The sequence below is a fragment of the Petaurus breviceps genome, unplaced genomic scaffold (genome assembly GCF_028583685.1).
Source record: "Petaurus breviceps papuanus isolate PSGF00001 unplaced genomic scaffold, PetGlider_PUasm1.0 187, whole genome shotgun sequence".
Classification (NCBI taxonomy): domain Eukaryota; kingdom Metazoa; phylum Chordata; class Mammalia; order Diprotodontia; family Petauridae; genus Petaurus; species Petaurus breviceps.
Window position 1 is genome coordinate 24462294 of NW_027185799.1, and position 25841 is coordinate 24488134.

The 25841-nt window shown below is 37.1% G+C and overlaps 1 protein-coding gene and 1 pseudogene across 7 annotated transcripts in view; one reads left to right on the top strand and one right to left on the bottom strand.

The window, feature by feature from the left end:
- The window catches only part of KDM4C (lysine demethylase 4C), a 463317-nt gene that overhangs the window by 65120 nt on the left and 372356 nt on the right, over window positions 1-25841 (bottom strand). For all 7 annotated transcript variants that reach the window (XM_069090752.1, XM_069090754.1, XM_069090755.1 and 4 more), the window contains one exon: window positions 23771-23956. In XM_069090752.1, coding sequence (XP_068946853.1) covers window positions 23771-23956 — 186 coding nt within the window. The remainder of the gene's footprint in view (window positions 1-23770; window positions 23957-25841) is intronic.
- On the top strand, window positions 2432-8636 carry LOC138163219 (huntingtin-interacting protein K-like; annotated as a pseudogene).

Sequence of the window (25841 nt, forward strand, 5' to 3'; positions counted from 1 at the left end):
AAATCTAGCACACTTTAGACACATAGTAGGCAGTATAGTGTATTACCATGTTTCCCCGATAATAAGACACTGTCTTATTATTTTTTTTTGGACAGAAAAACACCAGAGGGCTTATTTTCAGGGGAGGGCTTATTTTAATGAACATTGACAGCAATTTTAATAAACAGGTAAATGTGAACAAAAAAATGTACCTTTATTCAATAATGAATTCAATAAAGAACAGGATGACGCGCTCACTGCTACAGCTCTGATTGGATGCAGCTCGGAGCGCGGCGTGCGTTTCACCCCGGGGTGGAGGGACGGTGCATACAGAGGGTACCGTAATGTAGCGTGTAGCGCAGGGGATCACCTTCACTACAGTAGCAATCTCAATAGGGCTTATTTTCGGGGGAGGGCTTATTTTAGAGGAATCTTACACAGTAAGGGGAGGGCTTATTTTCGGGATAGGTCTTATTATTGGGGAAACACAGTAGAAAGAACACTGGTTCGGAAGTCAAAGGAGACAGATTTGAACTATCTAGGTGACTTGGGGGCAGTTTCCTAGTATCTCCTGGCCTATATTCCCTGGTCTGTAAAATGAAGCGGTTAGACCAGAGGACCTCTAAGGCCCCTTCCAGCTCTTATTCTAAAGTACTTAGCACATAAAAATAAGACACAATTACTGAAGACATATTATCTGACTTAACCACAGTTACAATTTTAGATCACCTTCAACAGTTGATGAACAGTCCTAAACGCTAGTTATTTATGTAAAGTCCCAGGGCAGAGAATTCCATAGTGCCACCTTTGCATTTAAGCCAGGGGTGAAGGAGGACATAGTGGGGGAAGATCTCTAAATGACTTGTTTATATCTTCCTACCTACTCCATGTGCTCTAGCCCTTTTATCATAATGTTGGCATGCTTTAATCCTCAAGGTATCTTTGGAAAATATGTAGCCAGGTAGAAAATACTATTAATGTAAGCAAAGGACAAAAACTGTTACATTTAATTTGACTCATTATGTAATTATGTTATTCTACATGAGCCATGTAAAAGCCTACATGCTATGGATGCCCCAGTTATATAAACTCTGGTCTAAAGGAATTTCACAGGCCTACTACTTTGGAAAGAACTCTGAAGAAGCCATTAATCCTGTCTGCCACATTTAATTCCCTGAGTAAGTGAAGCACCAGTGACAGGAACATCTTGGAATGCAGGCATGAAGAACTCACATTTGATATGATAAAGGGAAAACCTCCATTCCCCCTTTTGCACCTAAGCAATCACGTTACTAGCAGAATTTAAAGAGTGTAATCTAAACATGCATGCAGAGAGCAAACATGGGAAAGTCATCAAGCTGAAAAACCGAACTAAGAAGAAAATGAAAGCATAAGTCTAGTAATCAAATCTTATTTTTTCTTAGATAATTTCTATGAGATAATATAGAACTGTGGGAAACTGTCTTCGATTTTGTTTTTCATTTTTGTCTCATAAAAATTTATTTTAGGTATGTAAGATATCTTAATAAAATCAGTAAGTACAAGCTATTCTTTATTTATAAAACTTACGCAACAAAAGCCACTGAGTTGATACCTCCAATCATCTAAATTTGTGTTGCAGGACTGGAAGCTTATTTATCTACCCAAGGCCAGACAAAAATTATACATAGAGAAAACCTGAAATTCCTGTGATTTGGTAAAGAAATTCTAATACAAATTAAGATGAATGCTCATAAAAATGTCACAAATATTGAATTTTATACATGCTTGTTCATGTATATTTACCATCAGTTCTTATGGTGCTTTGTTGTTTTAAATAGACAAAAAATTTAATGGGAACTATTTGTAAGAACTTTTCTATATGACTTATAGGTCATATGACTAAATAAATGGAGGATAAGATACTTTCTTAAATGTTCATCTCTCAAACCTCTCCAAAATAAGAATTATGTACAAGAGATTAAACAATTTCAGCTGTTTCTACAATCTAAGATACTAATGAACTTAAAAACCTAATGAACTAACAGCAGAAAAGGCTAATCTCTAACCCCTAAAGTGCTCACTCTGCATCCCCTCCCACACCAACCACCATATTCTAGCAGGGCTACTCAAGCTGACCCAAAGGCTTTCAACAGGACTTAACTCTACCCCCATGCTCCTTGTCCCTATACTATGTAAAATCAAAAAATAAAAGACTCTGGGAATACATCCTTGCTACAACAGAAATCAGCTGAAGAAATTAAGATAAAGAAATGAAGAGGAGCGGCTAACTGGCGCAGGGAATAGAGCACTGGCCGTGGAGTCAGGAGGACCTGAGTTCAAATACGGCCTCAGACACTCAACACAAAAACTAGCCTTGTGACCTTGGGCAAGTCACTTAACCCCAATTGCCTTCCAAAAAAAAATCCCTGCAGGTTATAACCATTATAAAGTACCCAACTCTATTTAAAGAATCTCTCTTCCTCCAGGGGAACATTTTTTAATGAGACCTCTCTTGCCATTAAAATGAACATTTCTTCTTTCTTTTCCTCTGTTTCAGTTCCTTCCTTTGCATCCTATGCATTCTCCTATTGACCTCTTCTTGATTTATTTTTTCATTGTTAATCTTAGACCAGCTTAGAACATATCATATATTCCTCTTTATTCTTCTTCCCCTCTCCTCCTTTAAGAACCTCCTATTATGCAATTTAATCCTCCCACCCCCATATTGATTCACAGGTAGGCACAGTATGGTGAAATTTAATCTGTGATATAACAGAATGCTTTTTCCACCATCACTTCTTCTATTTAACTTCTACTTTCACCTTTGTTATCTTGGGTTGCATCTGGAGCTTCTTTGCACTTTGGCATACATTACTCCATTGCTTCCTGTTGACTTGGGTGGATAAAGGACAGTCCTGTGTTATTCCTTTGCTTTCTATTTGAAGGTTTTTTAACTGCACACCCAATTTGTTGATCTGCTCTTTATCTATACTGTGGTGTAAGCATTTAATGATATAATCTTTCTTCTGATTACTGCTCTTGCTGCATCCCATAGGTTTTAGTATGCTGTATCCCTACTGTCATTTTCTTTAATAAATTATTTATTTTTTCCATGACTTGTTCTTTAACCCACCCATTCTTTGAGAATAAATTGTTTATCTCCAATTAATTTTTAATTTCTGCTTCTATGGTCCCTTATCAAATATAATTTTATTGTATTATGACCTTCAAGGATATATTTAATATTTCTGCTTTTCTGCATCTAACAATAAAGTTTTTATTCCCCAAATATACAGTCAATTTTTATAAAGGTGTCATGTACTGCTGAGAAAGTTATATCCCATCCTATTATCAACCAATTCAATTCTCTTCAGATACCTATCATATCTAGCTTATCTAAGATGCTATTCCCTTCCTAGATTTCTTTCTTATTTATTTTTGGTTAGAGTCTGAGTTCCTGGGGACATCTGACAGTCAAAAGAATGGGTGGTCCTAATGGGTGGAGAATGGACCACCTAATGGTGGTCGGGAAGAACCCAGAGAGGAGGTTTTATGACCAACAGGAAAAATGACCATGGGGAGGACAAAGGGTAGTAATGACCCAAACAATGAAGGATATAGGAAAATTGCTACCATGGGGCAATATTTATAACTCTTCTGTCACTTGACAGAACTTCTTTCCAAAGAGTGAGAAACAGCAAAAAAGCAAGAGCTACAAGACAATAACCTAGAATCTTTTATAAGAAAGAATCCAAATTAGATAGCTTAGAATAGATAGACAGAAAGGGAAGATAAAAATTAAAAATGAGATAAATCCATCTTAGAAAAAGGTAGAAAATGAAATAAAAAAGAAAACTAATGAACAAAACAAGTTGAAAGGGAGAAAAGGAAAGAGGATGTTTATTTTACCACCTAACAGGGTGAAGGGCAAGTGGGATGGGATAGAATAGAAAAAAGCAAGTAGGAAAAAAGAACTAATTAATTTAGCAAAATTAGGTAAATGGGGAAGGATAAGGGGAAATGACTCAGTGGGAATAGACATACCTCAAAGTAGATAAAGCTAAAATAACTGAAAAGTATAGTCTTTATAGAGAAAGAAGAGAAAAAATATCTTAGCTCATAAAAAAGTAGAGCCATTAAACAGATGAAAATATAAACACTAACTTTCAGAATTTTAAATGTGAATGAAACAAGCAATTTAATAAAGTGGAAAAGGACAACAATCTATAAAAGAAAACCCTCATTACATGAAACACACCTAAAAACAAAAATATGAAAGAAAATGGTAATGATGAAATAGCATGCAGAAATTTTGGGGATGTAGGTCACATGAAAGATTATATTCCTAAAAACATACAAAAAAAAAAGAGAAAAGGAAAGGATTAATGAACTTAATATTTTGAAAATATAGGAAATCAACAAGTAAATAAACTTAAAATAAGCGCAAAACTGAAGCTATCAAAACTTGGGAGGAAACAGAAAAACTGGAACACCTTTCCTCTTAAAAATTACTCTATATAAATGATAAAACTAAAAGTTGGTTCTCTAAAAACCTAACAAAACTAATAGATCTTTAGCCAGTCTAATTAAAAGGAAGAGAGAGCATCAAATCAATGAAATAGCAAGATGAAATCACAACAAGACCAGAAGAAATAAAAATAATTATCAAATCTATTATGCACATTTATATGCCAGTAAATCTGAGAACATAAAAGAAACAGAGGAAAAAAACTTCGTAAATTTTAAATACTCACACTAACAAAAAACTAAATAGAGATCTTTAAAACTCCAATCTCAGAAAAGAAAATGGCACTAACCTGTAAAAGAATCTATCAAAAGACAAAACTCCTGGTCTTGATGGATTCACAGAAGAATATTATAAAGCTTTTAAAGGATAATTAGTAACAATATACAAATTTTACTCAAAATTTTAGAAATAATGCCCTACCAGACTCCTTTTAGGACAAATGTAGCCCTAATACATAAACCAGAGAAGGATAAAGCATAAAAGGAGAATTATGGGCCAATATCATCAATAAATATTAATTTTAAATGTTTAAATTAATTTTAAATCCAGTCAAATAGACTACAGTGATCCATTCAAGAAAACATTCATCACCATTATCAAGACAGATTTATACCAAGAATGCAAGAATGGTTCAACATTAGGAAAACAATCTAATCACATTAAAAACAAAAACAGCCCACATGACATGATTATTTCAATAGATGCCCTTGACAAGGTATAATATCTAATCACATTAAAAACAAAAATACCCCAAACAACATGATTATTTCAATAGATGCCCTTAACAAGGTACAATATTCAGTTATGCTGCAAACCTTACAATGTACCTACAGGCACAGAAGGACTTTTCTAAAAAATCATCAAAAGGGGCGGCTGAGTCAATTTTTATAAAGGTGTCATGTACTGCTGACAAAGTTATATCCCATCCTATTATCAATCAATTCAATTCTCTTCAGATACCTATCATATCTAGCTTATCTAAGATGCTATTCCCTTCCTAGACTTCTTTCTTATTTATTTTTGGTTAGAGTCTGAGTTCCTGGGGACATCTGACAGTCAAAAGAATGGGTGGTCAGGAAGAACCCAGAGAGGAGGTTTTATGACCAACAGGAAAAATGACCATGGGGAGGGCAAAGGGTAGTAATGACCCAAACAATGAAGGATATAGGAAAATTGCTACCATGGGGCAATATTTATAACTCTTCTGTCACTTGACAGAACTGCTATTCAGGACCTGAGTTCAAATATGGCCTTACTAGCCTTGTGACTTTGGGCAACTCACTGAACCCCAACTGCCCTCCAAAAAGCAAAACAAACAAACAAAAACCACCATCAAAATTATCTATTTAAAGAGGGCAGCTAGGTGGTGCAGTGGATGAGTGACAGACCTGGAATCAGTAAGACCTGAGTTTAAATCCAGCCTCAGACACTCAAACATTGTGACCCTGGACAAGTCACTTAAGCTTGTCCTCCTCAGTTTTTTCATCTGTAAAATGAACTAAAGAGGGAAACAGCAAACCATTTCATTACCTTTGCCAAAAATCAAATGGGGTCATGAAGAGTTGGACACAACTGAAATGACTGAACAACAACAACAAATCTATCTAAAACCACAAGTATTACATGTAGTGGACACAGCCCATGTGACTGGCATGTTTAAAATGCTTACTTGTGGTTTCACTACAGAAATGTCAACTTGCATAAAAGGCCTAGTCATGGGGTACTTAGCAGTGGTAAATTAATAAGGATTAGCAGAATGATAGTGCTCCTAGAGGTGTCAAAATACCAAAAATCATTCATAGAAATGATAAAGTAGGAAAAAACAAGCATTTGGAATCAGAAGACACCTGGGTTTGAATCTTGGCCCTGTTATTTACTCTCTGTGACCTTTATAAGTCATTTTATATCTTGGGCCTCAATTTCCTGAACAGAAAAAGAGGTAATTAAGCTAGATAATCTCCAAATTCTTTCCCAGATTTAAATCCTCTGATTTTAATTAATCATTAGCTACATATTTGGAAGCTGATGAATATGTGTTCATAATATTTTGTATTTCAATCTACTTAGGGGACAACATGATACCAGGTGTTTGTTCTATGGGAAAGCAGAGGAAGCAGACTGCAGAACAAACTTAACCAGAGGTAAATTAGGCACAAAAGTACCAAACAAACTGGGAAATACTTTGATGGTTATCTGTTGCTTGATCAAGAAATGAAGTCTTAAAGTAGCAAGAGTTGTTTCCCCCTCTACCTCCTGCTCTGGGTAAAACTCCTGACTATACATATGAAAAAATGCTCTAAATCACTACTGATTAGAGAGATGCAAATCAAAATAACTCTGAGGTACCACATCACACCTATCAGATTGGCTTAACATGGCAAAACAGAAAAATGACAAATGTTGGAGAAGATGTGGTAAAGTTGGAATACTAATTCATTGTTGAGGGAGCTGTGAGCTGACCCAACCATTCTGGAGAGCAATTTGAAACTATGCCAAAGGGCTTTAAAAATGTGCATACCCTTTGACCCAGCAATACTACTTCTAAGGCTGTATCCCAAAGAGATCATACAAATGGGAAAAGGACCCACATGTACAAAAATATTTATGGCAGCTCTTTTTGTGGTGGCCAACAACTGGAAATAGAAGGGATGCCCATCAACTGGGGAATGGCTAAACAAGTTGTGGTATATGAATGTAACAGAGTACTGTAAGAAATGAACAGGCAGACTTCTGAGAAACCTGGAAAGACTTATATGAACTGATGCTGAGTGAGGTGAGCAGAACCAGGAGAACATTGTACACAGTAACAGCCACAGTGTGCGAGGACTGATTTTGAAAGACTTAGCCCTTCTCAGCAATGCAAGGACCTAAAACAATTCCAAAGAACACATGATGGCTGGAAGATGCAGTGAGCAGGAGATGGCGTGGCTGGGACAAGATGGAGACCAAGGATGATGCAGAACTGGAGCTGTAGACTGAGCTGCCGCCAGAGAAGCTGCAGAAACATGACAGTGGCACAGCAACCTGGAACAAGTGACCAACTGTGCAGAAGAGGAGATCCAGAGCTCCAACCTGGAGGCGGCAATGTCAGTGACTGGAGACCCACAGCCAAACAGGAGCGGGAGAAGGAAGTGGGGAACTGGCAAAAGTTACAATCAAGAAGGAAGATCTGAAACTAAAAATGACGGAGATGGAAATCTCACGGGCAGCAGTAGAATGGAATTTGCGGGAACACATGGGCAATGCAGTAGAAGCTCTTATTACCATTACTGACTAACCTTCGAATGGCCACACCTTGATGGATGTATTTATTGGAATAAAGGTTTCTTCCCCCCCCCCCCCCAAAAAAAAAGAACACATGATGGAAAATGCCAGTCACATCCAGAGAAAGAACCATGGAGGCAGATGTAGAATGAAGCAGATAATTTCCTTGTTTTGTTTTATTTTGTTTTTTTTTTTCTTGTGGTTTTAACCATTCGTTAAAATTCTTCTATATAAAACGACTAATGTGAAAATGTGTTTGATAGGAATGTATGTGTGGAGCCCATACAGGATTGCAAGCCGTCTTGGGGAGGGAAGGGCAGAAAATTTAAAACTTATGGAAGTGATTGTTGAAAACTAAAAATAAATAATTTAATTTAAAAAAAACCTCCTGACTATAGACCAAACTGACAGAAAGAAAAATAAAGATTTTTTTATCTTTTTTTTTTAATTAATTTGTTTGTTTCCTTTTAGTTTACAGGATTCAATTCCACAATTCCTTGAGTTTCACATTTTGTCCCCCTCTCTCCTCTCCCCCCCCCCATGGAGGCTTATAGTCAAGTATAGGATCTGTAAATACTTTCACATTATACATTAGTCAGGTTATAAGGACGGATTGTACCAGCTGGAATGAAAAATGGTAAAGAGGACATAAAACCAAATAAGAGAAGGAAAAAGAGCAGGTATTTTGCTTCCACCTGGATATAAACTTAGTTCTTTCTCTGGATGCACATATTTCTCTCCATCATGAGTCTTTTGGGATTGACTTATATCACTGCATTGCTGAGAAGAGTCCAATCTATCAAAGTTGGTCATCACACATACGTTGCGTCTGTAATTGTGTACAAATTTCTCCTGGTTCTACTCTTCTCACTCAGCATCAGTTCTTTTAAGCCTCTCCAGGTAAATATGAAGACCGTCTGCTCCTTGTTTCTTATAGCACAATAGTATTCCATAACATGCATATGCCACAACTTGTTCAGCCATTCCCCAATTGATGGGCACCCCCTTAATTTCCAATTCTTTGCCACCACAAAAAGAGCTGCTATAAACATTTTTGTACATATGGGTCTTTCTCCCATTTCTATGATCTCTTTGGGATATAACCCTAGGAGTGGTATTGCTAGATCAAAGGGTATGAAAGTATTTATAGCCCTTTGGGCATAATTCCAGATTGCTCTCCAGAAAGGCTGGATCAGTTCACAACTCCACCAGCAATACATAAGTGTTCTAATTTGCCCACATCCTCTCCAGCATTTGTCATTTTCCTGTTTTGTCATCTTAGCCAATCTGACTGGTGAGATGTGGTACCTCAGAGTTGTTTTGATTTGCATTTCTCTAATCAATAGTGAATTAGAGCATTTCTTCATGTGCTTATAGATATCTTTAATTTCTTTCTCTGAAAACTGCCTGTTCATATCCTTTGACCATTTATCAATTGGGGAATGACTTGTATTCTTATAAATTTGACTCAATTCTCTGTATATTTTAGAAATGAGTCCTTTGTCAGAGACACAGGTTGTAAAGATTCTTTCCCAATATTTTTTTTATCAAAAAATGTGGGAGCAGCAATTTCCTAGATTTCTTAGAATACAGAAAATATAATTTCTGTTGACAAGCACTCCCTATTTTGGGAAGGGGACTCAATAAAGAGTTGCTCAAAAAGTCTTGAAATGAACAATTTTAAGAATTTCACATAAAAAAGAATTGAGCTTCAGAGATTTTATAATTTATAATTCATAGAATTTAAGAGTTGAAAGGGATATAATTTAATTTATTTGTCACTCTATGTGGATAAAGAATAACAACAACAAATACAACTTTACATAGTGTTTTAAAGTTGGAAGGGTGTCTCATACATAAGTACTATTGTTATCCTTTCAGATGGAGAAATGGAAATCTAGAGGTTATACAGGTAGGACAGATCTTATTTTAAATGTGGTAGGAAGTGTTGTTTGCATGTGAACATAGACCAAAGCCTAAGGTGCATGGTATGATTCATAGCAATATTAGTTTGTGTCCTCTGGTGGTGGCACATTTTAAAGAATGAGACTGGGAAGGAGTGGGATTTGTTTAATTATTTGGCAGAAGTATTTTCTACATATTGCATAATGGGAACCTAGCAATCAAAATGCAAAAGATTTTTGAGATCATCATGTAATTATTTGGCTATGGGGGAAGTGCCCTCAAAAAAAGGCTGGATCAAATATTAAATGTTTCTTAACTTAATAAAGTAAACTGAACAATTTAATAAACATTAAGCAATGAGTGTGTGAGAATAGTATACTTCATGCAAAAGATAACACAGAGTGAATTAATACATTAAAGAATAATACTATTTCATATGTATAGAAGTCCCTTTCCCCCCAAAGGTCAAGATGGGCAAATCTTTGTATATTTCTTCTATGTGTACTTTCAGTTTAATAAACAATGATGACACATAGTGAGTTTGATTCTCCAGGAAACAGAATAGTGATATACTAAGTGGAATATGCATGTGGGGCCACATTTATACAACACTTTAAGGAAGCTGTCTCCTCACAACAACCCTGTGAAGGAGATAATATAAGCATTTTTATCTCAGTTATACATATGAAGAAACTGAGATTCAGAATTTATATTATTTTCAGATATCATATTGCTTCCCACACTTACAAAAGAAAAAGTTAACATATCTCCTGAAACAGTGAACTCTTCGTTATTTTGACCCTCTCAAGTTCTAGCCTAACATGTTAAAGTATTTCTGAATATTTCAGTGTAAATTAAATTTTGGTAAACATGCCATAAATGTATTAGGTGAACTTGATTTTAAAGAATTACTACTGATGGATTATGTAAAGTGCATAATCACTACCTAATTTATCTTTTATGTAAATTTGGATTCTTTTGTGTGTGGTACCAAGTAAGTGGCTTAGGAGATTGAAATGTTTCCTTCCTTTACAATCCAGCTCAGTTATTTGTTGTTGTTGTTGTTTTCTTGTTGTTTGTAGTGGTGTGGCCTAAAAGAGAAGCAGCACATTCCACTCTATTTTGTCAGGATCTATGGACTTCATCATTACTATTCTGTCTAATCAATGTTTTCTCTACATGAAGGAATAACAAATTTCTGCCTCTTGTATTTTATAAGATATTGAAATGTCAAATGCTTTTTGCTTGTTGTACCTTGGTTGACATGTCCCATTGCTTTTTCTTTCATGCTCATAGTGCTTAACTGCAATACTAATGTTAAAAATTGGAATATAGAACCTCTACTTAATTTTCTTAAGTAGTAGACATGGAACACTAGAGCTTTCATTAACAATAACAACAGCACTAAGAATGTATTGCTAATAAGCATGAGAGTTCATGTAAACCAAGGAATGAAATACAAAAACTAGCAATACATTTTTCTTATGAGGATAAAAGCTGCTTACACTAAAATGTAATGCCAGAAGTGGTATTCTACATAAGTCTAGGTGGAGGAGAAGATTTGATTCTTGTAGCACCTCAGTAAGAATGGTCACTGCATTAGTCGTTCTGTTTGATTGTTCCCTACCTTGGCTACAACCTTTCAGTATAACCTTCTTGAATCAAACTGACTTTCTGGTGATTCAGATGTTACACTTCTTGATGGGTATAAATAAACTTGGAGTTATCAGTTAAGAAATATGACACTATCTTTTGTGGCGTATTTTGATGATTCTGTTTGTACTATAAAGCCTAGAACTGGTGCCAAGATGCAGAGCTTTTATTTAACTAAAATCATGGCACAGTTGGATAAGAGCTCCAGAAAGGGAGAAAAGCTTCTAAAGAAGGAAGGTATAACAAAAGATGAAATCACAGAGTGCTAGTAGCGACCAGAGAGGTGATATAAATCTAAGTGTTCCTTTTATGATGGAGCAAACTTAGGTCTAGGAGTGACTATCTCCTAAGTGACTATCTCAAGTCCATATAGTGAATTAGAAGGTCCTTTCTATAAAGTATCCTTTCTAAATTCTCTGACTTCTTAATAGTCAGAATATATTGGTAATTTAACATTTTCTTGGTAACTCAGGAGCAGCATCATGAACATCCATTATTGTTTTATGTTAGACATAATCCAGTGAAGCCCTCAGGAATTCCTGAGGTGAACTGTACTATGTTAAACAGCCTCAGACAGCTAGACTTTTGTTGTTCTCCCCCTAGATTTTTACAGGGAGGATTTTATTTATTTTTGGGAGGGGAGTGGTGGTGGTGAAGATGATAGGTGTGGGTCTCTTCCCTGATAGTCAGGCTATTGGATGCTACTTTTATCGAGGCCAACTCCTTCCTAAGCTATATACTTTCATTCCGACAATTATTGGACTTCTCCATCATAGGCATATCAAATTTAACATGTTCAAAATACAACTCACTGTTCCCCCCGTAAATCTCTAACCTCACCCCCTTGCCACTTCATAATTTCTCTACTTGTGCCAGATATTACCATCCTTTCAGTTACTCATGTTTGTAATTTCAGAGTCATCCTCTATCTCCCCCTGTCCTCTCTCCAATTCCATATCTAATCAGTTACCAATTGTTTATAGATTTCAGGTCCCCAAGAGCTCTTGAACTTGTCTCTTTTGTTTTACCCACACCACAACCACCCTAGTTCAGGCCTTAATCACTTTTCATTTAGATTCTGAAATAGCTTCCTAAGAGATCTCTCTGCATCCCTTATCTCTCCTCTCTATTCCATCCTCCACACTACTTCCAAAGCAATATTCCTAAAGTACAGCTTTTACTTGTCACTTTTATACTCAAAAGTTTCCAATGGCTCCCTACTTTTTCTAGGATAAAATACAAATACTCTTGTTTGTTATTCACAATCATAATCTGGCTGTGGCTTACCTTTCCAGCCTTATTGCACATTATTCCTCCTATCACTTTTTTCCCAGACAAACTGCTTGCTTTTCCTCATACACAGCACTACCTTTTGAGTCTCCATGCCTTTGTACAGGCTGTACAAAAGATCCCCCTGTATCTAAAATGCACTCCCTCTACACTTTATCTCTAAAATTCCTAGATCTTTGCAAAGATCACAGCTCAAGAGTCATCTCCTATAAGAGACCTTTCCTGACCCCTCACTGCAACCACTATTGCTTGCCTCCTGTAAAAACTTTTGTCTTCGCATTCCTAGCACATAGCATCAATGTATCACACATTGTAGGCACTACACAAATGATTGTTCATTAATTCCTGCTGCTCGCAAAAACTCTCTTTAAACTCCAATCTCCATCTTTAGCCTTCCTATCTCCAACTTATAATGTGCCACTTCAGGACTCCTTGTGGGTCTGAAAAACAGAAAAGCCAGCTTAAAGTTGAGTTTAAAACACAACAGTTTCCAAATAAGGGCTGGAGGAGTTCTCCAATGAGTAAAGGTCATGAGATTTAATGCAAGGACTTGGTGACATCTATTCTGTCTGTTCAGAACTTTTAAACTTGGTAATAGCTTTAAAAAATATATAGTCTTAGGAATTAGAACTGAAAGGAACCTTAGAGACTGTCTAATCTAATGCTTTCATCTTATAGATGAGGAAACTGTGGCTGCAAATAGTTTCCTGTGCATGATTTTATTCAATTCTGAAAATAATCCTTTGAGTATATACACAGGTAAGCCAGCTGTACAGTTAAGACAACTAAGGCTCAGAGATGTTAAATGACGTGCCAAATGTCCCAGAGCTAATAAGTGGCAAAGCTAGGACTTAAATTTATGTCTTACTTGGAAGCCAGGATTTTTTATATTACATTCTGTTGCCCCTCAGGTAAAGAAAAAGAGCTTGTCTTGGAATTCAAGATAGGCAGGTAAAGTTTGGCTGCAAAGTATGCCAGGGGTAATAAACTTAGGTAGAGAAGGTAGGCTAAAACAAATGTGAAAAGAAGGGAGGTCAAACTAAACAGCAAGTCAGACCAAATTTGATATAAAATATCGCATCTCCCTCTAGTGGTTATAGCTAACAGATTACAGTATAAAATCTGCTTTGGGCAATTCATAGATTACCTACTTCTAGGGCACAAATATGGGTTCTGAGGGCTTACATTTCAAGGCTATTTTGATTATTATACAATTAAGTATCTTTCTGAAAAAATCTATTTTGTCTCATTTGTTTAATGCCTCACATAAAATGGATTATGTATATGTATGAATGGGACTCTATCCAAAATTACACTGGAAATGGTACAGTTGAAGCATATCTATCAATCAATCAATAAAATATTTGTAAAGTGCCTACTCTGTGTCAGGGACTATGCTAGCTGTTGAGGCTATGAATCCAAAAAATAAAACAATCTCTACTTGTAAGAAAATTATATTTTGACAGGAAAGACAAGTGCATGTGTAAATAAATATAAAAAGCATACATATAAATGAGTTAAATACAAGGCAGTTTAAAAGGCAGGGCAAGAGCAATTGAGGGGAACAAGGAAGGCTTCATGTAGAAGATGGTATTTCAGCAGCATTTTGAAGGAAAAAAGGAGTTAGTTGGGGGACAGGTTAGGTTAGGTTACAGGGGTTGGAGAACATTCCAACCACTTGAGATAGGCTAGGAGACAGATTGTCCTAAATGAAGAACTAAGAGAAGGTCAATTTGGCTGGATAACCTTATGAGAGGGGGAGTGGTATAAAGTGAGATTAGAAAGATATATTGGGACTAGGTTGAAAAGACCTTTAAAAACTAAACAAAGGAGTTTATATTTGATACACAAATCAACAGGAAACCACTGGACTTGAATGAGTAGGGAGGTAGGGGCGGCTAGGTGGTGCAGTGAATAGAGCACCAGCCCTGGAGTCAGGAGGACCTGAGTTTAAATGTGACCTCAGATATTCCGCACACACACAAAAAAATAGCCGTGTGACCTTGGGCAAGTTACTTAACCCCAACTGCCCTCAAAAAAAAGAAAAAAAAAGAGATGAGTAGGGAGGTAACATGGCTTTAAGGAAAAATCAATTTGGCAACAGTGTATACTAGAGACTTGAAGCAGGGATACCAATTAGGATGCTTTTGCAACAATGTGAGTGAGAGAAAATTAGGGTGTGAACTAAGCTGTGAGTAAAAAGTAGGGGTCAGATCTGAAAAATGTAGTAGAAGTAGAAAGAGCAGGATTGGACAGTTAATTGGATATATGACATGGGGGAGAGTGAGGAATCAGGTATAATTCCAAGATTATAAAACTGGAAGATTAGAAAAATGGTGGTATCTCTGAAAGAAATAGCAAAGTTTGAAGAAGGGAAACTTGGGGAGGGGATAATAATGAGTTGTATTTTGGCTCTGTTAAGTTTGAGATATCTTTGGAATATCGAGTTTTAAATTTCAAATTGGTAATTGGTGATGGTAGATTGAAATCCAGGAAGAGACTTTGGCTGGATATATAGGTCAGGGAGTTATCAGCATAGAGATGATATCACTAGCTGAGAGAGTTTAGATAGAAGCATAAGGACAGAATCTTGGAGAATAGTTAAGGGTGGGGGTGATGTGGATGATGAGCCAGTGAAGGAGAAGAATAGTCAGAGAGGTAGGAGAACCAGGAGAGAATATTGTCACAAGGCCCCAATCAGAGAGAGTGGTCAATAATATCAAATGTAGTAGAGAGGTTGAAAATGATAAGACTGAAAAAACCGCTGACCTGGAAGGCAATGTGAAATATCTCATTGGAAAAACCGCTGACCTGGAAAATAGACCCAAGAATAATAATTTAAATCCAATAATTTAAAAATTATTGGACTACCTGAAAGCCATGATCAAAGAAAGAGCCTAGACACCATCTTTCAAGAAATTATCAAGCAAAATTGCCCTGTGTAATGGAAATGCAAATTTAAAGATCTTCCCTGCCCCTAGGCTAAAGTGCACCTGGAGACTGGGGTGGGAGGCTTGTTTTTCAGTAGATACTTCTTGATTGGCTAGTGAGTCAATAAGGTTGTTACATTCTCTGAGCCAGGAGAAGGCTATATAAGCCCTGATGTGTAGCTTTGTTTTGGGACTCACTTTGAGAAGTGTTCTATGATTTGATCTGAATTCTGGGAAGCCGTTGTTGAGAGTCCCCCGGCTTTGAAAAACCCAGATGTGGAAACCCAGATGTTGACTGGGTATGGATATAATGGTTGGACAGTTTGGAAATCTGTCTACTTGATCTGTTTCTGTCTTGATAATTCTGCCTGTATGCTTTGAAGTTCGGGGTGCTGACCTTTTTCCCCTGAACAAGGTAAACGGTATATGTCTGACTGATTAAAGTAAGCTTGTTAACCCATTTTGAGTTGCATTCCTTTAACAAAGCAGATCTAAGAACCTGTGGTGGCGGCAAACCCTGAGGACGCTTGGGGTGCTTGCTGCTACACCCTGATATTCCAGAACCAAAGGGAAAAATAGAAATTGAAAGAATTCACTGATCACCTCTTGAAAAAGATCCCAAAAAGAAAACTCCCAACAATATTATAGCCAAATTTCAGAGTTCCCAGGACAAGGAGAAAATACTGCAAGCAGTCAGGAAGAGACAATTTGAGTATTATGGAAACACAATTAGGATAACAAAAGGCCTAGCAGCTTCTACATTAAAGGATCAAGGGCTTGGAATATGATATTCCAGAGGTCAAAGGAGCTAGGACTAAAACCAAGAATCACCTACCCAGCAAAACTGAGTATCATGCTTCACAGGAATTTATATGCAAAATGCCTGGCTAGATAAATCAAAAGCCAGAATGTAGGGTGCCAGGAGAATATTTTTTTTTAATCTCAGATATTATACAATTAGAGCCAGAGTGTGACAACATGACCTATGACCGCACAGTTACTGTAAACTACCTTAAACAAGCAAAAAAAGGTCTCATGAGTAAGCTCCTCCAATTACTATCAAGCTGCCATGGGCCCCCCTCTTTCTTCAGGATCTGTATTCTCTCAGAGTGTATACCACCCTACAATTGGCATAATCACAGCAGAAGAAACATGCCCCCTAACCTGCCCCCTTACAGATATGCAGATGATACCACTCTGATAGCAGAAAGTGAAGAATTAAGAAGCCTCTTGATGAGGGCAAAAGAGAACATTGCACAAGCTAGCTTGAAACATTAAAAAAAACTTAAGATGATGACAATTGGCCCTGTCACTTCCTGACAAATGGAGAAGAAATAGAAGTAGTGTCAGATTTCATATAGCTGTGAAATTAAAAGACACTTGCTCCCTGAAAGGAAAGATATGGCCAATCTGAACAGTACACTAAAAGGCAGAGACATCACCTGGCCAACTAAAGTCCATATAGTCAAAGCTATGGTTTTTCCAGTAGTAATGAATGGTTGTGAGATATGGACTATAAGGAAAGCTGAGCGTCACAGAATCCGTGCTTTCAAACTGTGGTACTAGAGAAGTCTTTCGAGAGTCTCTTGGACATTAGGAAGACCAAATCAGTCAATAATTAATTCAGACTATTCATTGGAAGGATAAATACTGAAGCTAAGGCTTAAATTCTTTAGCCATAATCAAAAGACAGCATTCATTGGAAAAGATCCTGATGTAACAAAAGACTGATGGAAAAATGACAAGAGGATGGCAGAAAATTAGATGGATAGATTGTATCATGAAAACAACATGAGCCTGGACAGATTTTGGGAGATAGTGGCCAACAGAAGGGCCATGGAGTCACAAAGAGCCAGATACAACTGAACTAATGAACAACATGATGTACCCAGACAGCAGAGTCATGACTTTTTCCAGCTCTTATTTGATAGGTAAGAGTGAAGGAAATAGAAGTAAACAAGGGGTCAGTTTTAGCAAGAGATAAGCAAGTGTTAGCAGAAGGGAATGAGATTTGAGAAGACAGTGGATAGTTGAACTGGCTAACTATAAGAGGATAGTAAGAAGGAAAGTGAAATCTGAGCAGATGTCAAGTCTGAGAAAGCCCTCAAAAGCAGAAGGACTGGATGGGTGGGTTTAGAAGGAATAAGGCAGAGGGAGACATAGAATGACAGATTATGGTCAGGTACAGGAATATCAGAGTTTTTAATTAGAGAACAGGAACACTTGTACATAATGTGAAATCTACCTATGAAAGAACAAGAGTGACAGAAACAGAGGCATTAAATGCTGGGCTTTAGGCTAAAATAATAATAGGGATCAACTATATTCTTCTCCTGTATTAGGATCTGTCAGGGAATTTGACTATTGAGAGAATATATTAGAATTTCACCTTTGCAACATCTCTCCTATATGAACCTTTCTCTCCCTTGACATTGCCACCACCCTGGTGCAGGCCCTCATCAACTTGTACTTGGACTATTGCAAGAGCCTGCAGGTATGTCTGCCTGCCTCAGATCTCTCCCCACTCTAATCTATTCTCCATTCAGCCACCGAAGTGAATTGCCCAGACTCATTTAAGGTGGGTGGATGGCAAAAGTGTATCTAGTGATTTTTTGCATCAAGACCAGACACATAAACTCACCCTCAAAGACAAAATCATTTGGGGAGGGATCAGGGTAGGTTAGACAGGAACTGATCTGAAGTACAAAGACTGCACTGCTGGAATTCTAGCAATAAACTTCCCATTTTAATTAATTATTCTTGCTAACTAGGTGCCAAGTTCCATTGATTATGTATTCATACTGTCAGCTGGTCACTTATTGCCCACCTTCCATTCACACACACCTCATACCTTTATTTATGGCTCTACTCACGTTCATGAACACTATGAATACTTCTTAACAGTATTCTAGTTACCTTCCCTAACAAACTTAAAATAAGCAATTTATAAACATTACTTAAGATTTTCTCCCCCATCCTTCAAAAGCTACCCTGTGATTTTTTTTCATCCTTTAGAAAGTACACTAAGTACTAAGGTTTGTTGTTTTTTTAAATAACCTCAAAATCAAACATTTTCTTTTTCATCATCATGTATTACACTACCAAGTAACCCCCAGAGACTGAATCATATATACCAAAGCTCAGAAGCAAAAGGTTGCTGATTAAATACTTCATTCATTTGACTGGTGAGTTCAATCCTATTATCAATAACCACAGAAAATTTAAATATTAAAAGGGAACTCTATAATACCAAGCAAACTTTTATATGAAAACCTTAAAAATAATTCAGTTTTCTGGATTAAAGAACCAAAGGAATGCTATATTCTAGATAATGTGAAACTATCTTTAAAGGAAAAAAAATTACTCTAATACACTGTTTATAGAATATAGAACACGCTAAGAAAGCTGAAGTATTTAGAAACTATTCAAATTTCAGAATGTGTTCAAGAAACTAAAAAATTTCTCACTAATCCTATACTATGAAGGATCCAATAATGAAAAACAAAATCATTCTGAGACAGTGAATGACATCATTATATGCATTTTGGTAGCATTCACAAACAAATGTGCAGAGGCCCCCAATTACAAAATTAAAGCATCATTCTAAGACATCAATGGAAATAATTGACCTTGCTACCAAAAAAGGCAGGGAGGGGATTTATTGCATGTGAGTTATGGGTTGTATAAGCCAATATTAACAACTTGGCAGGAAGTTTGAAAGACTTTATAGGAAATATTTCACAAATACACTTCCATATACATATACATACATGCCCACGCCCACACCCATGTCATGTAGGTCTCCCAGGTATTGAGAAAGAGCAGAAAATTAACAAAATAAGAGACTTTATAAAATTTTTGGCTGCTCTGGTACCTAAATAAGACAAAATGATTGATCAGAAAGCTGCCAAAGGCTTACCCACCAGCTTGAAGTTGTCAAAATATTTCTCAGCATTTAAAATAGAAGAAAGGCTATAATATACCCTATTCTGAGAATAAATAACCTAATTATATTTCAAATCATGTGGCATTTCACCAAAAACACTAATTTCCCACTGGTAAAGTGAGCAGTTTGTTTTCACCATGTCTTCATCCCACCGTAAAGCCCCTGCCCCCTTTTTAGAGGAATTCTCCTCCTTAAAGCCCTCAGTACCTTCATGCCACCTAGATTTTCCAGGAACCTCGACACTGGTGGCTCTCCCCCATCCAGTATCCTATGACTTAACCTTTCCTGTTTCTTCCCACCACATAGTCAACCTTCAAAAATTATCCATCTCTTATCTCATTCCCTCTACGTGAAACTCTCAGAGGACAGACCTCTTTGAGTTAAGATGTAGGGGAATGGAAAAAGGAGATTTCTGCGTGAGCAGAGCAACCCTTTTCTGCCCTTCAAATAACATTAGGCAAGCAATTACCAATTTCTGCCTAGAACCAATTTTGTCGTTCTTTTTTTTTTTTTTTTGCTTTTTTCAGTAAAGGAAAGTGCCTGTGATCGACCATACTGATTTTATGTGGACAGCAGGTGGACAACCAGAAGCTTGTTACTGAGTGACATGTTACATACACAAGTCACAAGAGCGACTATGCTACATATGTCTATGTGATGAGATGGGCTATGAGGAACTTGTTTTTCTGTCTTTCCTTTCATCCAAGCCCCTCTAGTTCCCTTTTCCTTTCTCCTCTCTTCATCTGTAAAGTTCTAGCCAGACCTGTTTCTTTAAGGGGTGGGGAGTCATTTAGGGCTAAAGGTCTAATATATAAAGAATGGTAATCAGGGAAGACTGCATTTTCACTGAGCATGGGCAAATTTAGCTCTTCTATTGAGTTCCTTGATCTGGCAACTGTGGAGGTTGAGGGGGAGTAACTTTTATCCTACTTAACTTTGAAGTTATCCTTTTAATCCCTATTTAATAAATTTGGTTTTAATTAGATTTTATGGTTCATAAGTAATTATTACACTTTAAAAGTTGAACTTGAATATTAAGTTAAGCCTATGTTACTGCTTTTGTTGACTACATGGTCTCCTGCTTCATTTCAAGTCATGACTCTGTCCTTTACTAGCTGTATGACCTTAGGCAAGTGACTTAACCTCTCTGTGCCTTAATTTCCCAAAATGTGCAAAACTGAGTTACTTAGATTAAATCAACTCTAGGTTCCCTTTTAGATATAAATCTAGGCTCCTTTGGTTTGTTTTCCAGAATCCCAAAGCAGCAGAATTAGAAAGCATTCCTGTTCTACTCATTTTCTAGGACCAAGAATCTTCTTTTATGGTCGCTATTGTTATAAGAACTCAAGACAATCAACAAGAAACAAAATGTAACTTTTCCAATTTTTTTGCAGGTCCTTTTGCAACCCCTAATTTGAGATGGAACTGAAAAGGACAGCAACAGGCAGTTTTTAACACGGGACTTGAGTTCAGAAGAGATATTAAGGCTGACTATATTGAATTACGTATCATCTATACAGATAGCATTTAAATTCTTGGGAGCAGATGAGATCGCCAAAAAAAAGAGTGTAAATGAGAAGGGACACTGGCTCAGGTCCATTCTAAGGGTTTAGCAGAAGGATGATGATCCAGCAAAGAAGAAAGATAAAGCAAGGTAAGACAGGGAAGAAGAGAACAAAGAGGGAATTCTGTCATAGAAGCCAATGCAGAAGAGAAAATATCCAAGAATATGGTGTTAGCAATTCAAAAGCTGCAAAGGAGTCAAAGAGGATAGAGACTGAGAAAAATCAAGCAAAATGATTAGTTAAAATACCTTGGAAGGAGCAAATTCAGTCAAGTGGTGGAAATTGCAAATGGTTGAGAAGTACTTGGGTGATGAGAAAGTGACTATAATGATATGATTATAATTTATTATAAATAAGGCAGGAAACATAATTCTAGGGATTTGGTAGTAATATATAGGACAATAGCTTAAGGGAGATAACAGAGTCAAGTAAGTTGTGGTTGTTGTTGTTTTTTAAAGTATTACTTAAGACCAGAGCATATTTATAGGCAATTGGAAAGATACTGGTACATGGGGGAATAATGGATAGGGTGAGGAAGGGGAATGCAGTGAGACAGGTATCAAACAGGTATGTAATAATAACTGATAGGGACAGCTCCTGGATGAGATAGGGAGCAAAGGGATCAAAACCACAAGCATAGGGGTTGGCAAGTAAAAGATCATCTCTTGGGGCGGCCAGGTAGCACAGTGAGTAAGAGCACCAGCTCCAGTGTTGAGAAGACCTGGAGATCGAATCCCGGGCTCAGATACTTAGCACCCACCCAGAAACACCTGGCCATGTAACCTTGAGCAAGTTACTTAACCCCAATTGCTTAGGGGAGGCCAGGTGGCTCAGCGAGTAAGAGCACCGGCTCCAGTGTCGGGATGACCTGGATCAAATCCGGGCTCAGATACTCAGCACCACACCCAGAAATAACTGGCCGTGTAACCTTGAGCAAGTTACTTAACCCCGATTGCTTAAAAAAAAAAAAAAAAGATCATCTCTTTCTCACCTTTTCCTCAAATAAAGGCATGACGGAGGAGATGACAGGCGAAGGTATAGAGGCATTTTGAGGTATGAAGTAGTAGAGATGAGGGAACTCATAGTGGATATGTTTTGATTTTCCAATGAAGGAAAAAGGAAGAGACTAGGACATTTGTTTAGAGAGGAATGGTGTTGAGGACTTGAGGTAACAAAAGAAAAGTTGGAAACAGTCACTGACATCAGTGGATAAAGAATCAATCAGGGAAGAATTAAGGGATTGTTGTATAGCAATGAAAGTTCAGTTTAAATCAAATGACATGAATCTGTAGTGGATCCTATTCATGCAGTTGTGTGACTTCCATCAGTAGTAAAAGTAGGAACAGAGAAGGAGAATGTGGGGAGTGACCCATAATAAAGGACTAGCAGATTACAGGCTAAGAGACAGAGTTGACCTGGTCAACATTGTGAAGAGAGAAAGGCCAGAGCATGGGTGATGGATCAGAACCAAAAGCGATGGAGGTTGTGGATGGTGTTTTTAGATGAAGAACAGATTTAGAAAGAATGTGACAGAGGAACAGATGAAAGGAAAGGAGATTACGATTAGAAAGGGGAAACGTCAGAATTCAGAAGCATGGAAGTTGTCCAGTTATGAAGTGAAAGCTAAGATATGACCCTTCCTTTGGGGAACTGAGGTGGAGGGAAGATATAGGTCATGGGAGTTAATTATATGAAAGCAGGATTTTTAAAGGTAAATCAGTGTGTAAAGTTAAGTCCCAGATATTAGAGCAGGAGTGAGGGTACAGAGTGAAACTGTGAGTGTCAAGCATGAGATATCATCCCAATAGAAATTATGTATCTTTCCATAACCTATAAGAATACATTTTTCCCAGTAACTCAGGATACAAGAAAAGCAGTCAGGGGTGGCCAGGTGGCTCAGCGAGTAAGAGCACCGGCTCCAGTGTTGGAATGACCTGGGATCGAATCCGGCTCTGATACTTAGCACCACACCCAGAAATAACTGGCTGTGTAACCTTGAGCAAGTTACTTAACCCTGATTGCTTTAAAAAAAAAAAAAAGCAGTCAGTGGTCATGGAGTAAAAGAGGATAGACTTTAAAAAACAACAGTATGACACAATACAAAGATTAAGGCTAGTAGGATGGATTCTCAGACATAGAGTTGGAGGAAAATTTCTTCTACTTCTAGTTAAAGAATCTAATCATTGTAAATTTTATATAAATAGGATAACTGGACAAAGAAAAGGTAAACTGTTATCTTTTCTGCTATTATTTTTGATGATTATTAGCCACTGGTTGAACCACTGAGACCAGCCAAGGGAGCCAATGATATATCATCATCGTATCTTAAAATATAGATAGTATACAATTCAGGATTGTAAAGAACCTCAAAGATCACCTACTTCAACACCCTTATTTGAGCAATGAATAAACTGAGGCCTAAAACAATATAAATATTGAGTAGCAAGCTAGGATTGGACCAGATACCTTCTGAATATAAATATGGTGCTTTTCACCACTACAGGCTATACTACTTCTGTGTCTCCCAGAATGACAAAAGAAAGTCCTGTGCTTAGAACTACACTTAGAAAGGGAACCTGAAAACAAACCTGTTTCTGGGAGACATTTTTAGTCCCAATATTTACTATGCTTTTCCTTTAGGAATTTAATTTAATTTTTATTCTGGAAAAATACAACATGATACAATGCTAAAAACCCATAAAAGCCACAGATGGAAAGAAGTACTTACCACATTCTGGTTGATCTTGTGTCGAAAGCATGTGATATTAACTACATAAGGCCAGTCATCAGGTTCCATCAAGACCCCGGTGGCATGGGCACAGGTTACATGAAAGGAAGCTGGGCAGCGTCCATAAGAGCACTGGATGCAGGCCCCAGAAACTTTCTTAACTCTCTGTCTGCAGAAGATGCATTTCTGTAAAAGCAAAACAGAAAACATTGTAAAAGAAAGCACAGTAGTTCCACTGATTCCCACATACCACAGGATAAAAGCTATTAAAAAAAAAAAAAAAAAAGGAAAAAGGTCTGTCATACCAGAAGCAAAGCCCATTCTCTCCAGGGATCACAGTAATGAAAACAGCTGCAGCAACATGATCTGCCTACTTTAAAGAAAATATCAATCACACACTCTAAGAAGCATATTTAAATACTTCTGCTGGTGAGGAAGGCCAAACCTATCTGACCACACTTGCCTAGTTAAACAATATAGAAATGAACCCCAAACATATTACTATGAATCAACCTAGAATGCCAAGTCCATCTTTGTTTAACCAGCAGATTTTTATACTAAGAACTGTGCCTAGAGGGTGGGAACAAACACTTTAAATCCTAAGGGAACACTTTAAAAATATTGTAAGAACATACAAACGGCTGGGGATTTTTAAAAATTTATTTTCTTTATATGGAAATCCAAAAAGTTAAATGGTCCAATGTGACAACTGAGGACTCAAGTATTTAACAATCCAAATCTGAACCCAAAGTGCCTAACATGAAAACCTGCTTCCTGAAGTGAGTAAATTGAAAATCACCCCAAAGGGCATAATTTTGCCAAATATTTGTATCTGGCTGTGCCCAAGGAAGCTAGAATGAAAATAAAAACAGCAATAATGATTATCACAATTCCAAAATTAAATTGCACACAATTAGTCCTATAGCATGTCAGCACATTTCTTATGAGAGGCAGAGAAAGTCCAACCGTTTTATGTTATGGAAGCTTTGTAAATGAAAACTAGAGGGTTAGTAATCTCTGGAACTACATTAGTACCCAATAAAACAAGAGAAATGCCTAAGTAGTGTAGTAGAATGGAAAGAGGGCTGGATTTGGAATAGGAGCCTTGAATTCCCATCTTGGCTCTGGCACATATTACCCACACGACCTCCAGTAAGTCATTTTATATCTCAGGGTTTCAGTTTCCTCACCTATAAAATGGGGGTTTGGGGGAAGGAGGAGGAGGGTTGAACTATAATAATCATAATCACATTTAAACAGTATCTGCTATGTACCACACACTGTGCTAAACACATCACAAATATTATCTCACAGTAACTCAGGGAGGTGATATCATTATCCTTATTTTCTGGTTGAAAACACTGAGGCAAAGAGATGTGAAGTGAATTGCCCAAGGTCACACAGCAAATAAGTATCAAAGGCTAGATTTGAACTAGGTCTTCCTGACTCCAGGTTCAGCATTCTATCCAGTGTGCCACCCTCTAACCTAGTTACAGATCTATATAACCCATAAAGCTCTCTCTAACTATATATCTTTGAATATCCAGTTAGGAAACTGGGATCAACAACAAACCAACAGACAATTCCTGGGAAAGGGAAAGAGTAAAGAGGAATTATCTGCTGATCAAATGGTAGATCAACTGCTACGTTTTTCTTCTGGGGGAGAAAAAAAACAAATAAACCTTGAAACCCACCACCACCTCCAAGAAAAAAGTCATTTAAGTCAAGGCAATGAGATTAATTACCCCAGCAGTTAGTGCATCTTTTAAAAGGGAGAAGTTTCCTTTAGATAGTAGTTTTTAAAGACAGAACTTGGACTATAATGATAAAGAATAAAAAAAAAAAGTTTTGTACCATTGAGGGATGGGGGTGGGGAGGAGAAGAAAAAATATATCTATATGTTGGGAAGAAACAGAAGCAAAAAACTTCATACTACACACAGGAAGATGATTTTAATCCAGATACATACTAGATTAAACTGAATGACTCAAAATAATCACGAGTACATAAAAAAGGACAAATTAATTTCCAGAAGTATAGGTGATATATGCTAAATAAATGGTTAAGACAG